General features: G+C 46.7%; 2 protein-coding genes across 2 annotated transcripts in view; one reads left to right on the plus strand and one right to left on the minus strand.

The window, feature by feature from the left end:
- The first annotated feature begins 474 nt into the window (after positions 1 to 474).
- LOC144930548 (uncharacterized) lies at positions 475 to 5,614 on the plus strand. The gene is made up of 3 exons (XM_078852723.1): positions 475 to 622; positions 1,688 to 1,938; positions 4,099 to 5,614. Exons 2-3 carry the CDS (start codon positions 1,915 to 1,917, stop codon positions 5,071 to 5,073), a joined length of 999 nt encoding a protein of 332 aa, XP_078708849.1. The 5' UTR covers positions 475 to 622; positions 1,688 to 1,914; the 3' UTR covers positions 5,074 to 5,614.
- A 696-nt stretch (positions 5,615 to 6,310) lies between these two features.
- Positions 6,311 to 15,364, minus strand: part of SLC45A2 (solute carrier family 45 member 2) — a 31,659-nt gene continuing 22,605 nt past the window's right edge. Inside the window, exon 7 of the mRNA XM_073343692.2 lies at positions 6,311 to 7,788. Within this exon, the coding sequence (XP_073199793.1) occupies positions 7,561 to 7,788 (228 nt within the window). The 3' untranslated portion in view covers positions 6,311 to 7,560. The remainder of the gene's footprint in view (positions 7,789 to 15,364) is intronic.

A 15,364-nucleotide genomic window follows, 5' to 3' on the forward strand; every position in this document is an offset into this window, starting at 1 on the left:
CCTTGCAGCCCTCTTCTGCCCAGCTGGGATCCATCATCAGTTAGCTTTTCAGGCCTTGACTGTCTCCGAGGTGCAGGCCAACAAGCTGCTCGGCCTCGTGTGGGGTTGCACACCTCGCCACAATGACAGGGAGAGTGAAAGAGAGATTAATAACTGAAGGGTTAACGTTTAGCTATTCCACCTGGAAGCAGGCGGGGCACACCCTGACTGTTTCCTAGAAGCAATGCACACATTGCTCTATCCAAGGACAAGGGCTAGATATGAACCATGAGAACTTGATTGTTTGGACAGCAACTGTGGGAGGCTTTTTTAGCCTGGGCTCAAGGCCTGAGAACCAGGATTGTAGTAGATAGAGGATGGTAACTAAGTATATGAATTAACGTCATACATTCCTTTGTGTAGCAGTGTGTAATGCTTAGGGGGAGAAATATAATAAAAGGAGAAGGTGGAAGGCGGGGGGGCAGAACAGCCCATCTCCGCTGACCAGCCTGTCTGCTTGCATAAAGCTCTGTGCTGTCTTGTCATTGAACCGCCACAACTGGCACCCAAACGTGGGGCCCTCAGCACTCACCTCGCCCGGCAAGGGTTTCAGACGCGTCACTCATCCGCTTCGTGGATCCCGGTGAGTATTTTTCGTTGTGGTAAGTATGGGAAGCTCCCTCTCTGCTTTGCAAGTGCAACACCACAATGAGCTGCAGTATTTGCTGCGTAAGGCTCAGCATGACTGCCTGGCTCGAGCACTTACTCTCCTGCTACAGGAGGTGCGTGCCAAGTGCCCGTGGTATCCTGAAGCCGGAACCCTTAAGCTAGCGGACTGGGAGCGGTTGGGCCAGACATTGCACGAAGAGCCTCAGGCGCCCGTGCAGGCTTTACATGCCTGGCACCTCTGCCGCGACACGATACAGCGTGTCGCCTCGGACAGGCCCTCCCTCGCGAGGCTGGTGATCTCGCCACGCCCGTCTGCTCCTGCAGCCATCCCTCCCCCTGCTTTGCCCCCAGTGCCTCTATTACCACCGCCTCCCTGGCCTTCCCCATCGGAGCTGGTGTGTGATCACCATCCCACCGTGGTGCCCCATGTTCCGGGGCCCCCCGGAGGGTCGTCCGCGTCTGCTCAGCGGCTTTCGCTGGTGCAACAAATGGTTCATGCAGCGAAGACTCGCTCAGATCTTACAGCAGAGGAGCTTGCTGATCTGGTCTCAGTTTGTCCGGTGACCTGGCAGGATGATGGCCAGGGCAACCAGGTTGCAAACTGGGTCCGTTTGCCTTATTCGGTGATCAGAGATGTAAAGAAAGTGATTCGCGAGTTCGGCCTCACTAGCACGTATGTACGTGGTCTCCTTGAAGGGCTAGGTACTGGGTACACCCTGGTCCCTGAAGATTGGAAGGCGCTGTTGCGCATGATGCTGACGCCCAGTCAGTATGTTATTTGGCTTAGTGAGTATTGGCAGATGGCGGAATGCCAAGCCCAGGTATATAGAGAGCAAGGTGTCATTTATGAGCATTTGGCAGGGGAGGGCCTGTTTGCTACTGTTCAGATGCAGTCTCAACTCCCTCAGGCCGTCTTCCCCATTATTTCCACCTGTGCCCAGCATGCTTTCCGGAAGGTCCCGGATTCAGGCAAGCCTACCAAAAGCTTTGCCAGTATCCATCAGGGTGCATCAGAGTCCTTTATGGATTTTACCAACAGATTGCAGGAGGCTATCCTCCGACAGGTGGATAACCCTGCGGCAGCTCAGGAGATCCTGTTAAAAATGGCGGTTGAAAATGCGAACGAGGATTGCCACCATGCTCTCCAGGCAGCGCAAGCCTCTGGAATTCTAGAGCTGTCGGACATGCTGCGGGCATGCCAAAACATCGGCACTCAAGCACATAAAGCTGGGGTTCTGGCTGCCGCCCTGCGGAAAAGCAGGAAGGATGGGAAGCGTTGTTATCGCTGTGGTAAGGAGGGTCACTTTCAGCGGGAGTGCCGCTCATCGACGGCACCCGCCCGCCCCTCAAAGAAGTGCCCCAAGTGTCGGAAGGGCTATCACTGGGCTAATCAGTGTCGTAGCGGGTCGGGAAACCGCACGACGGGTTCCCCCCTAACCCAGGGCCAAACAGGGGTGTTTCCCACTCAGACAACTGTTCCTCTGCTTTAAAACCCATAGACTCCATGAAGGCAGCGACTGCCGGAAGTGCAGGGCTTGATTTGATTATGCAGGAGGACGCTGATTTTCAGTTGCCGGGGGAGGTTTGCGCCATACCTACCCAGGTGACGGGACCTCTCCCTGCCGGATTTGTGGGTCTGGTTCTCCCTTGCTCACATGCTGGGAAACAGGGCTTTTTTGTCATCCCAGGGGTCATTGACGCCGATTACAACAGCGTTATTAAGGTTCAGGTGTGGACCCATCTTCCGCAGTTGCTCCCGCGTGGACGGTCAATTGCGCAATTGATTTTAGTCCCCTATCAGGTGCCAGCTGCAGAGGATCGAGCCCAGGGCGGAGGCAGCTTTGGATTGACTCTGGCTCAGTCGCCATCTCACAACACATCCTCTCCACTTGTTGCTCTAACAATGTCGGTCTGCCCCTCGAAACCTCAGTTAACACTTCTCTTAAATAATGTTCCTTTTACAGGGCTGGTGGACACTGGAGCTGACGTTACGGTGATTCGTGATTCGGAGTGGCGGGTCGGTTGGCCAACAGTTCCTTCTAAAGAGTTGTGGGGGATCGGGGGTAGCAAACCCGGGTGCCAAAGTTTGTCTTGGGTCACGGTCTCCAAACCAGGAGGCCGTGCCCTTGCTACAATCCGCCTTTTTGTACTCCCTGTCCACCTCAATATTTGGGGCCGTGACTTACTTACAAAGCTGGACACCACCCTCGATATTAATATATAATGGCCCGAAATCCTCCCTCACCCACCTTGCCATCCGCATTACCATTAGTATGGCAATCCTTAGAGCCCGTATGGATTGACCAGTGGCCCCTCCCCCTAGAAAAGCTGAAAGCGCTTCATTCACTTGTACAATAATATTTGCATGCACAGCGCTTGGAGAGCTTTACTAGTCCTTGGAATTAGCTGCTGTTATTTTGGCCTTTTAACTTTTTGCTGATTGTCCCTTTAATTTGATCGTGGACACGCATTATGTTTATCAGGTAATTGATCATTTACCCCTTGCCCTTATTACCCCTCAGGTTGATGCGGACCTCCTCCACCTGTTTTTGTCCTTACAGTATCTCCTCACCACTCGTAATTTCCCTTATTTTGTTGCTCATATTCGCAGTCATACCCCTCTGCCTGGACTGCTTACAGAGGGCAATGCGCGCGCCGATTGCGCGTTACGTGGTCAGGTAAATTCCCTTTTTTCTGACCCCATTGAAAGCCATTCCTTTTTTCATCAGTCTGCCTCTGTTTTGGCCCGACAGTTTCATATTCCTGCTGATCATGCACGTTCTATTGTTCGTTCTTGCCCCCACCGTGCCGCTGCTGCCCCTACCCTTTTTTATGCCATTAACCCCAGAGGTACCGCAGCGAATCAGCTGTGGCAAATGGATGTCAACCACGTGCCACAATTCTGCCCCTATTCGTTTTTACATGTTTCCATTGATACCTATTCAGCATTCCTCTGGGCAACCCCACAGCGTGGGGAAGCCACTCCCAAAGTTGTTCACCATTTGCTAGCCTGTTTTGCTGTTATGGGTCGCCCGAGCCAGATAAAAATAGATAATGCCCCAGCCTACTGCTCCACAACCCTTTCCACCTTTTGTGTCCAATGGGACGTCCGTCTCACACACAGGATCCCTTACAATTCCATGGGCCAAGCCATTGTTGAACGTGCAAATCGCACGCTAAAAACCTTGCTCGACAAACAATTAAAACAAGGGGAGCTGCGTCTCCGAACCTTAGGAGACATTCAGCAACAATTGCATATCCTTTTGTTCACTTTAAATAATTTAACACTGAATGCAGATCAGCAGACCCCTGCGGATCGGCATTTTCACAAATCTGAGGTACTGGAAAGACCGCGTGTCTTTTACCGTCAGCTGCCCGATCCACAGTGGCTGGGCCCAGTACCTCTAATCACTTGGGGTCGGGGATATGCTGCTGTGTCTCTCCCTGCAGGACCATTGTGGGTTCCAGCTCGGTGTGTGCGACCGGCACTTAAACAACATGGCGTGGCACCAGGGACTGTCGAATCCCATACCAGAGTTTCAGCTGACCTTGGAGGAGACCGCGTTGCCCCCCGAGTCGACAACGGCGGGACGGAAACGGAGGAAGCGTAGCGTCCCAAGCCAGCCCGTGACATGGGGAGCAGTAAAAGCATTGGTCGCCACGGCTCAACGAAGACTGGCAGCAGATCAACAGCCAAAGACTCCTGAGACTTTGTTTGTGGCGATTCTCGCCCAAATCACTGCTAATTCTGTGATGATTGTGTGCCTTTTGTGCCTGCTATTTCCTGTAGGGGTTGGCTCGGAGGCGCCTCCCCCGTTACAAGCCCGAATGACATATAACATATGGGAAAGATTGGCTTCAATAGCAAATGTTACCCACTTTTGTTTATTTAATTTTGTAGCAGCCGGAGATTTGTTAGGTACATGCCTTATTCCAGTATGTCATCATCCTGAGGAGATGGAGAATAAGACACTGTTCTCTGCTTATGCTAATCTTTCCTCCCAGTACTCTAGCATGGCTAATTGGGGCCCGGCCAACTATACTCTGCCTCCCACGGCTATATCCCTCCACACACCGTACCCGGCCGGGGCTCACAATGTCACCTGTGCGCGTGTAGTTAACTGCACTAGTACAAAGGTGCCCTTGGGCTGTCAAAAAATTTCTCAACCCCTTTTAAATTGTTCCCATGCTGTTAATGTTTCATATAATTATGGCCATATCATCCTACCATCAGGATGGGTTTTTACTTGTGGTTCATGCACCTTTAATTATATTCCTGCAAATTTAAGTGATGGCACCCTTTGCTGTCTTAGTAGAATGACACTTATATTGCCTTTTGCTGGTCACAATTGTAGTAAAAGAAGTGTACCCCTTTTAGATGATTATATTGCAGATGTTAAGCTTTTGGTTATTTTGTGTTTGTAATCATTGGGCTTATTTTTTTGCTGCTGCTGTGTACAATGTATTCCTTCCTTGTTAAGACTTTGTAAAATTTTGCCCTGGAAAGCTCCCCAGGTTATGTCCTTGTCTGTCTGGGAGTTAAATAGCATGACAAAACAAATTGATGGCTACCATGAGATGGCCAACTATCAATAAATAAAAAACGGGGAGATGAAGGGTTAATGTTTAGCTATTCCACCTGGAAGCAGGCGGGGCACACCCTGACTGTTTCCTAGAAGCAATGCACACATTGCTCTATCCAAGGACAAGGGCTAGATATGAACCATGAGAACTTGATTGTTTGGACAGCAACTGTGGGAGGCTTTTTTAGCCTGGGCTCAAGGCCTGAGAACCAGGATTGTAGTAGATAGAGGATGGTAACTAAGTATATGAATTAACGTCATACATTCCTTTGTGTAGCAGTGTGTAATGCTTAGGGGGAGAAATATAATAAAAGGAGAAGGTGGAAGGCGGGGGGGCAGAACAGCCCATCTCCGCTGACCAGCCTGTCTGCTTGCATAAAGCTGTGTTCTGTCTCATCACTGAACCGCCACAAATAACATTATGGGAAACGCTTGGCAGAGTCGAAAAACATAAAAGAATGCATCAAGGTGGCATGTCAATACAAAAGCACCCGAGCACTCACATCAAAAACTGAGCAACACGCACAGGGTTGTCACCTCATGCTGTTTGCTGGTACTTCGCTGTGTGATGAAGTCAATAACACATTTGACTAAATGGTGTTGGTCAGAACCGTACCATACTTTTTAGAAAAAATATCTGGCAACGATCCCTTGCTGTGGGATTGTGTAATAATATTGCATTAACAGAGGGATTCATGTGGCTTAGCACTTAACATGGGACATGGATAGGAACAGCACCAGAACAGAAGATGCACACCACAAATAAAGACACTTTGCTTTAAAAACAAATGCCTAACTTTGGAAGCAAGCAGCTCAATGCTCCTTTTGGATACATTTTAGCCAGGAATACATCTTAATAACAGATCTGGTCCAGTATTTCTTAAGTACCCCAAACGCCCATTGACTGCAGTTAGTAAGGAATACAGAATCAGGTCTCTATAGCTCATTCAGATATCTTAAATCTTAACCCTTTTATGGTCCAATTTGAAACTGACTTGAATCTAGATGGAATGATTCAGGAGAAGTTCCCTGTAACAAATTCTGGTGTTTAAATGTAAATAAAGATGCAAGCTCCATACTCAAATACAAGTAGACTGGTTTGCCTACAGGATTTAATATATTGGTTTGAGGTGTGGATATGGAACAATTTACGGTAATGCTTTCTGGAACTGAATTAAGTTACAATAATATTCTGTCGAATGCTGTGAAAGAAGCAAAACAAGAATTTGATCAAGTTAGACTCTTATGTGCAAAAGAGTAGGGCAAACAGGTCTGAATTTATTCAGTTAAGGTAAGTACCATACCACTCAGCTTGAACATTTTAGGTGGCTCACAAATTTTAGGCCAAGGTTTTTTAAAATCTTGTTCAGACATTTAAACAAGTGGCTAGATTTTCAAAGCAGTTTTCCCAGCAGTTTCCCACTGACTCCCTATTTAGGTGCCTCAATATGGATTTAGGAGCCCATCTCTAGGCACCCCTATTTGATAATCTTGTTCTGTGTTTTTGCTTCACATTTATATAAGCACAACATTCCACATAAAGCTGTCCAGTAGTGGGATATACCTTAAAGCAGGACTTCTCAATCTTTTCCACACCAGGATCCACTTTTCCATACAACTCCTGCTCCTCATCTAGCCGGAGCCCCTGTCCAGTTTGGCAATATTGGAAGGACACAGTGGTTGTGACCAGTGCTTAATCTGTAATGAAGGTCCTGAGGCTCAAGCAATTAGATGCCGGAGCTTAAGCAACTTTTTTAATTTTAATAACTGATGCGGCAAGCCTAGAGGTGCTGGGGCTATGAACTGCCAAGCCTAGAGGTGCCAGGGCTCAGCCCTGGCACAAATTAAGCACTGGGTGTGACTCCTTGACACCTCCTTGGGACCATGATCCCAGGTTAAGAACCCCCATCTTAATAAGAACCCCCATCCTTGGAGTTTGGGATCAGTAACCCCAGTTTTCATCCTTATTGGATACATTCTTTTAGCCACACATTTCAGCTCTTCTCTTCTCCAGCTTGGCTAACGATGAGCATTACCACTAATGATGAGGAGCATTACTCTGCCATGTATGAAAGTGGCTTATATGTTAACACAAAATTGGGGCAGAGGAAGGAAAGCCATGGAGAGATCTTACAGCTTGAGAAGCGAAGCCACCAATATTACCACATATTTCCACTCTGCGGAGAAATAATGCCCTGGAATTTTAACCACTCCAGCCAATGAAAGAAGAGGGTGCTATAAAATATCAGTGTAGAAATTGCACCCAATGGATACAGATCAAGAATGACAATGTTCCCATGGGAATTTCTTCCTTCATCTATCCACTGTTCTATTCGACAAACTGAACAAAAAAAGCAACAAAGCAACAGCCTGTTAATGCCACAGCAGATGCACAAATCACAACCACTATTACACTGCCCGCAGCACTGACCAAGAACCCTAGGCCCCCTCCAACAATGATCTGTGCCAGCTGCACCATGCAAGTGAGAGCCGCGCAGTCAATTCCCTTTCCTCTTCCAATGGCCTCAGCTTCTCCTCCATGCTGTTCCTTTTGGCTCTGCAAATAAGCATAAAATGAAACCCAATCAAATGAGACAACTGATTAATATACAATAATACCTAGCTCTTGTATAGCATTTTTCATCAGTAGATCTCAAGTGCTTTACAAAGGCAGTCACTATCATTCTCCCCATTTTACAGGTGGGGAAACAGAGGCACAGAACAGAAAAATGATTTGCCTAAGGTCACCCAGCAGCAGAATTAGGAATAGACCCTACGTCTCGAGTCCCACATCAGTGCTTTAACCACCAGACTACAGTGTTCTGAAGGGAAACCATTGTACTACATGCAGCTATTGCCAGATCATCAGATAGCTGCTGCCAACAATGGATGCTGGCTTGCTTGCGCTCTCTTTATTCTTCTGGTGTAGTAGTTACAGAATGAAAACAATCATTCAGATACAGTCCTTACAAACAATGACAAACTCTCCAAATCCCTACACAACCCTCAACTGTCCCATTACCTTCTCCCTCTACAGGCACGCCCAGCCAGGGGGAAAATGGACCTTGCAGCATGACTTGAAGGTCAGCAGATTCAGCCTCTGGCAAACCAAGGCAGGAAGAGAATTCCACAGTAGAAGACCATGCACCAAGACTGCCCTGCTTCCTGCTCTGATCGCAGCACTCACAGTAAACATATGGGAGAGAGGGGTGTCTAGACTAGTCCACAACGTATTTAAAAGTTTCAGTGCCAAAGCAACAGCCTTAATTGCACCCAGGTGAGGTCTCCTAGGCAACAGGCAGGGCTGGCCTTACCATGAGGCGAACTGAGGCGGCCACCTCAGGTGCCAGACTGTGTATGTGTTGGGGGGGCGGGCGCCACTAGGACCCAGAGTGTAGAAAATTGTGTCTGCTGCTGGTGCATATGTATTCTCTCTGCTCGAGAAGCACAGAGATGGTGGAATGCTGTGCTGGAGGAAGGAGAGCACAAGAGATATAACAGGCAGGCAGGAGAAAAGGTGAGAGGGAATAACAGAAAGCAGCAGGAGCTGCAGGGAGAGAGAGGAGGAGGAGAAGCCTTTTATGTACCTCTCTAGCACCTCCAGGAGCCTGGACTGATTAACACCAGATTCTCAGGGAGCTTCCTGTTTCCTGCTGCTTCCCTGAACCCACTTGAGGAGAACAAGCAGTCAACTGAAGTAGTAGGAGCCAGTTAGGCCTTTAAGACGCTGATATCTTCCCTCACTCAGGCCCTGCTACCAGCCTGCTTATTTGTCCCCTTCAATCAAGTGTTGAGAGCCACTATAGCTGGCACAGAACAGCAGTCATGAGTAAAAGAAGAAAACGCCCCTCTGGGACAGCATTCAGAAAAAGGAAGCAAGCAAAGGAAGCTTTTCTATCTAAGCAGGAAGGAGCTCTGCTGAGATAAATAGACACAAATGTTCACAGTGAGCCTTCCAGCCCCAGTGTAGATGTGAGTGGTGAGGAGATGCCTGATCTTCCAGTTAGTCAGAGTGCAGGTGACCAGGTACTGCAGCATCCATATCTCCATCTCAAATGGATGTAACCATGCACATTCCTAAAGAAAAGTGTAGATCAGAGAAGAGTGTGGTGGAGGTGCAAGAAACAGCTGCTGCTGAGTTTAGTTCCTTAAGTCTAGATTATCCAGGACTGTGGACCCACTTGAGCAATAACCTGAGGGACTTCCTTGTACTGCATGGACCACTCCAAGTGGAAAAACTTCATGTTCCCCAAAGACAATGAAAACAGAAGTTTCCATCCCACACATTACTGGCGTGAAATCCCCAATAGTGACAAAGTGGAGAGGCCATGGCTTATATACTCAAAAACCCAGAATGCTGCATACTGGTTTTGTTGCAAACTCTTCCAGTCTAATGTTCCAGCCACATTGGGTTCTACAGGAACAAAGGACTAGAAAATTCTGGCTAGAAATCTGGCATGCCATGAGAAGGCAGCAAATCACCAGAGAGCATTCCATAGGTGGAAAGAGCTTGAGGTGAGACTAAGGTTAAAAGCCACCATAGATGGTCAGCATCAAGAGAAGATTGCATCAGAGTCTCTTCACTGGAAAAATGTTCTGAAAAGGCTCATTGCCACTGTGAGAATGCTTGCTACCCAAAACCTAGCACTGTGTGGCACTTCAGATCGGCGTATGTGCCAAACAATGGGAACTTCCTTAAAATTGTGGAGCTGATGGCTGAGTTTGATGCTGTACTCCAGGAGCATCTAAGAAGAGTCACCACCCAAGAAATGTACACACACCACTACCTTGGAAAAACAATTCAAAATGAGATCATACAGTTACTGGCAACAAAAGTCAAACAGAAGATTGTGGCAGATCTGAAGTCAGCAAGATATTACTCTGTTATTCTGGACTGCAGAGTTGACATCAGCCATATGGAAGAAATGACTTTAATGGTGCGTTTTGTAATAACAACTTAACCTAGTGAAAATGTCCCTGCAATGGTGACTGTCAGAGAGCATTTTCTAGAATTTATTGACATTGATGATACTACAGGAGCTGGTATGATAAATATGCTTCTAAAAAGCTGGAAGGTATGGGACTTGCGATAGCTGACATGAGAGGCCAGGGCTACGATAATGGTGCCAACATGAGAGGAAAGAACAGAGGAGTGCAGACACGGATCCGAGAGTTAAACCCTTGAGCTCTTTTTGTCCCATGCAGTTCTCATTCATTGAACTTGGTGGTCAGTGATGAAGCATCAGCTTCTAGTGAGGCTGCTGAAGTTTTTAATGTAATTCAAAGCATCTATGTATTTTTCTCTGCATCAACTCATCGATGGCAAATTTTGAAGCAACATCTGGGAACATCCTCTCTGACACTGAAACCACTGAGTGCCACATGATGAGAAAGTTGAGTGGAGGCGATAAAGCCTATCAAACACCAGATTGGGAAGATAGATGATGCCATAGTTGCCATTATGGAGGATAATGCTATGACAGGAACTGTTTGTGGGAGAATAGTGGCAGAGGGAAATGGAATCAGCAGAAACATACATAACTTCAAGTTTCTTCTGTGGCTTAGTGTTGTGGCATGACATACTTTTTGAAATAAATGTTGTAAGCAAGAGACTCCAAGGTGTTGACCTTGATATATCTGGAGCAATGGAACAACTGGACAAAGCAAAGTCATACGTACAGTCTTACCGGTCAGATGAGGGATTTCAAAACGTTCTGAAAAGTGCACAAAAGTTGGCAGAGGAACTTCACACTGAAGCTATTTTCCCACCCATTCAAGAACACAAGAGTCACAGAAGATGAAGACATTTTGATTACGAGGCATAGGATAATCCCATAAGAGACCCTAAACAACAATTCAAAGTTGAATTCTTTAACCAGGTGCTAGATTGTGCAATACAGTCAGCTGAAGAACATTTCATGCAGCTCAAGGAACACAGCAGTGTATTTGGGATGTTGTATGATATTCCAAAACTCCTCACTATACCTGAAGAAGACCTACACCAGCAATGCAGGGCACTAGAGACACTGTTGACACGTGCGGTATTGATGCAAGTGATTTAGGTGATGAACTGAAAGCCCTTTCAAGATACATTTCAGCAGGATTAATTCCAAAGGCTGTTCTGGAATATATGTGTACAAATAAGATGATCATTCTCTTTCCAAATGCTTTTGTTGCTCTGCACATACTTCTAACACTTCCTGTAACAGTTGCCAGTGGAGAACGCAGCTTCTCTAAGCTGAAGTAAATAAAAACACATCTACGCTCCACAATGACACAGGAGAGGCTGGTCGGCCTTGCAACCATCTCAACAGAGCATGAACTGGCCCAGACTGTGGACCTTCAGCAGGAAGCAGTTCAAATCTTTGCAACCAAGAAGGCACGGAAAGCACCACTTTGATTATTCAAACAGATAAAAATGCCAGTGTTTACTATGCAGACAAGAAAAGTTACATTTGCTTTTCAGGCATTTGAAAGTTAAGTGTTACTTAAAATTTTTGAACAAGGCATTTTAAGTTGTTAGTTCTCCTTCACTGGGATAGGCAGCAGAGCAGTACCATGAGAGGAGTAGAACAGGAAGAAGGCAGAATTGAGACCTTTCAAAGTTTTGGCCCAAGCGAGGCGGCATGAGGGCATTTGAGCTCCCCACCTCAGATGCCAAAATGTTGTGGGCCGGTCCTGGCAACAGGAATCCTACCCATACACACACACGCACTCGCACCAGGATCCCTCATAATGGGGTACCATGGTGAGGAGTGCACTTTGGTGGGCCTCTGAGCAGTCCATACCACAACCTTGCCGTGCCACTAGTTAGTGCTTAATGCTGAACAGCAGCCATTCTCCCTTCCCCAGCCGTGCACCAGCATTGCACATGGCTGGATTTAGCCCTTCATATCTGAAAACCATCTATAGTCTGGAAATCTTCTGCATAACAAATACTGTTATGAACTCTGGGGGTCAAACAGCTGGTGCAAAACCATAAAATCCTTTTATTTCTAAGTAGCAAAACACAAGATTTGTCTTAATTCATATGTGTGGACTGCATTGTGAAAGAATTGTTCTGCTTCTCTTTGTGATACTAAAATTAAATGATAATTTATTGTGACAAAGTTCCTCCTCTACTTTGGTGGGTATTGCGCTTATTGGCGGATTTGCTCGCCTTCGAGCTTCACAGCAGCCCTCAATTTGGCAGTTTTCGTGAATCCACAGTCCAGATCAACTCCTCCTGTGTCTGACCAGGAGCTGGGAGGTTTGGGGAGAACCCAGGCCCGCCCTCTACTCCGGGTTCCAGCCGTCTAGAATGCCTCCTGGAACAGCTGTGTGACTGCTACAACTCCCTGTGCTACTTCCCCATGGCCTCCTCCCAACACCTTCTTTATCCTCACCATAGGACCTTCCTCCTAGTGTCTGATAATGCTTGTACTCCTCAGTCCTCCAACAGTCCACGTTCTCACTCTCAACTCCTAGTGTCTCTTGCTCCCAGCTCCTCACACGTGCACCACAGACTGAAGTGAGCTCCTTTTTAAACCCAGGTGCCCTGATTAGCCTGCCTTAATTGATTCTAACAGCTTCTTGATTGGCTTCAGATGTTCTAATCAGCCTGTCTACCTTAATTGTCTCCAGAAGGTTCCTGATGGTTCTGGAACCTTCCCTGTTACTTTACCCAGAGAAAAGGGACCTACTTAACCTGGGGCTAATATATCTGCCTTCTATCACTCTTCTGTAGCCATCTGGCCCAACACTGTCACATTATAGATTCACTTTGCCCCTCTTGCAGACTCCTGAACACAGAGGATTTGTGGTAAGCACTCACTGCAAGATAAAAGAACAAGAGATAAGGAGAGTTTCAGTGCTTTGTGGTGGGTGGGCAGCTTGCTCAGGGAACACAACACCTGTGCTGTTAAGTATGCTTGTTGATTTCTTTAAGTTCTTTTCATATTGTATTTCAAAGTGCTACTCAGACTCAATTTTTAAAAAACTATGGGAAATTGCTACATGACATCATTCTGGAGAGCCCTCTTGTGGTGAGGGCCAACCTCAGCTTCCTCAGAACACTCTTCAGCCTATTCCCACTGTAGAGGTGACGTGGCCCTCCCACTTGGCTGCCTCCTATCCCTGTAAGTGCCTAAACTCATTTGGTGCCTAACTTTCCACTGCCAAAGTTCCGTAGATACCTATGTTTTGGACCATGTGCACTGCTGCCCCACTCTAAATGCCCAGATGCCTATCTCCCAACTACGCTCCAGAGTGATTCACAAACCAGGGGAAGAAGGGCACATTTGGCCACCTAAGTGAGGTGCAGGGCCTAATCCTGTAGGCAGCCTCTGAGCATGCCTACCAGATCAGGTCCCATTCAAAATGGAGCGGGAGGAAGAGGCACCTTATAACTTTTAGCCCACTGGATAGAGTACTGGCCTGGAATGTGGAAGACCCAGTTCAATCCCCCACCTCTGCCAGAGGGGGAAAAGGGATTGGAGCACAGTGGGTCTCTCACCTCTCAGGAGCATGCTCAAACCAGTGAGTTCTGGGAGAGTCTGTAGTGCGACTGCCTTAGTCTCTCCTGTTGAAGCTGTTCCACTTTGGATTAAATAGTGATTGGAGCAGGGGGACTGGACCCAGGGTCTCCTACATAGGTGTCCTAACCACCAGGCTACAGATTCATTCCCTCGCTTGCTCACTCCCTGGCCCAATGACTGTGGATAAATACCTAAATAGTCATTGGGCCAGAGGGAATTATTCTCTAGTACTCGAACCACTGGGTTATAGGGTGGACATAACCTCCTCCTCCTCTTCCACATTCATTCCCATTTAAAGTTAGGGGCTGTGACTCTCAGCACTACAACACCTATGTCCCATCATGGATCCTACCCCGAGTGTCTTCCAAATCAGCTACAGATAACCATACTCAAATAACAGGGAACAAGCGAGCTTTGTGCTCAATACGCAAGTGGAATTGAGAGGCCAATAGTTTACATCCTGGTGCAGTTCTGTTTTCACAGAAAGCCCATTGATTAAAAAGGTCTGCTCTTTGTTCTATGCTGGTCTTGAATAACATGATCCAACCACATTTATTTTTGACTACGTCATGCAAAAGCAAGTCATCTGGGGCATTTTGGCCTCAAATCATAGTTTTTATTGAAATGGTGAATGTTTTACTGGGCTGTGCTTATTCTCATGATGTGCCTTCGGTTCCAAAGACAAGTACGTCAGTTTTTGAACAAATGCAGCCAACTATAAGATGCTTTTTCATTACTCTATCTTGTATATTTTAGAAGGTTTGAGATTAAAACTAACTTTGTTAGTGTCAGAACTGGTGAAATCATACCATCCAACAGCGTTAATCAAGAAGCAGGCATCAAAGTAGAAGCAACTGGTTCTCTTCTGATTATCTCTTTGAGGACATTGGCTTATTAAATATGAACTACACATTTCCACTTGACAGCTTTTAATTCAGTTACGTCTAGTGACGGATGGGTCTGAATCCAGCATCCCTGAACCTGCCCAGAACTAGAGTTGCATTATGCATCTCATTCCTATCACCATAATGGGTTCAATTTCCCTTTCCTCTCCTCCCCCACATTTTAGCTTTGTGGTTCATCCCCATTCCTTATTAAGTCTTTCTAAAATACTTAGTGACAACTGATCTGGGCTGCTAAGAACAGAGAAATTAACTGGCAAAATTAAAAGTCAATTCTGGGAAATGTTCCATCACATGAAAAATACCCTCCAAGGATTCATTGGAATAAGAGCTTTCTATAAGTCCTCTTTCAACTGTCGGTTTGCAGTTTCACTTGCTCTTATCGTTGCTGTACTCTCACTGACTCAATCTAGCCTGGCACTGCTTGCAGCCATATATGTTGTATTATGATTTGCTTTGCTCACATTTCATTTATTCATCTCCCCAAAGTTTCCAGTTCCAGCCTATATTGAAAACTTTTCAAAAGATCAAGTCCTCCAAATTCTTATTCATGTTTCAGATTCTCTCGCCAATTTAAGACACTTGAGAAAACTTTTCTTTAAAGAGCTTAATACCTTACTCCGGGTTCCAGCCCAGGGCCCTGTGGAATGCAGCTGTCTAGAGTGCCTCCTGGAACAGCTGTGCAACAGCTACAACTCCCTGGGCTACTTCCCCA

The sequence above is a fragment of the Lepidochelys kempii genome, chromosome 5 (assembly GCF_965140285.1).
Source record: "Lepidochelys kempii isolate rLepKem1 chromosome 5, rLepKem1.hap1, whole genome shotgun sequence".
Classification (NCBI taxonomy): domain Eukaryota; kingdom Metazoa; phylum Chordata; order Testudines; family Cheloniidae; genus Lepidochelys; species Lepidochelys kempii.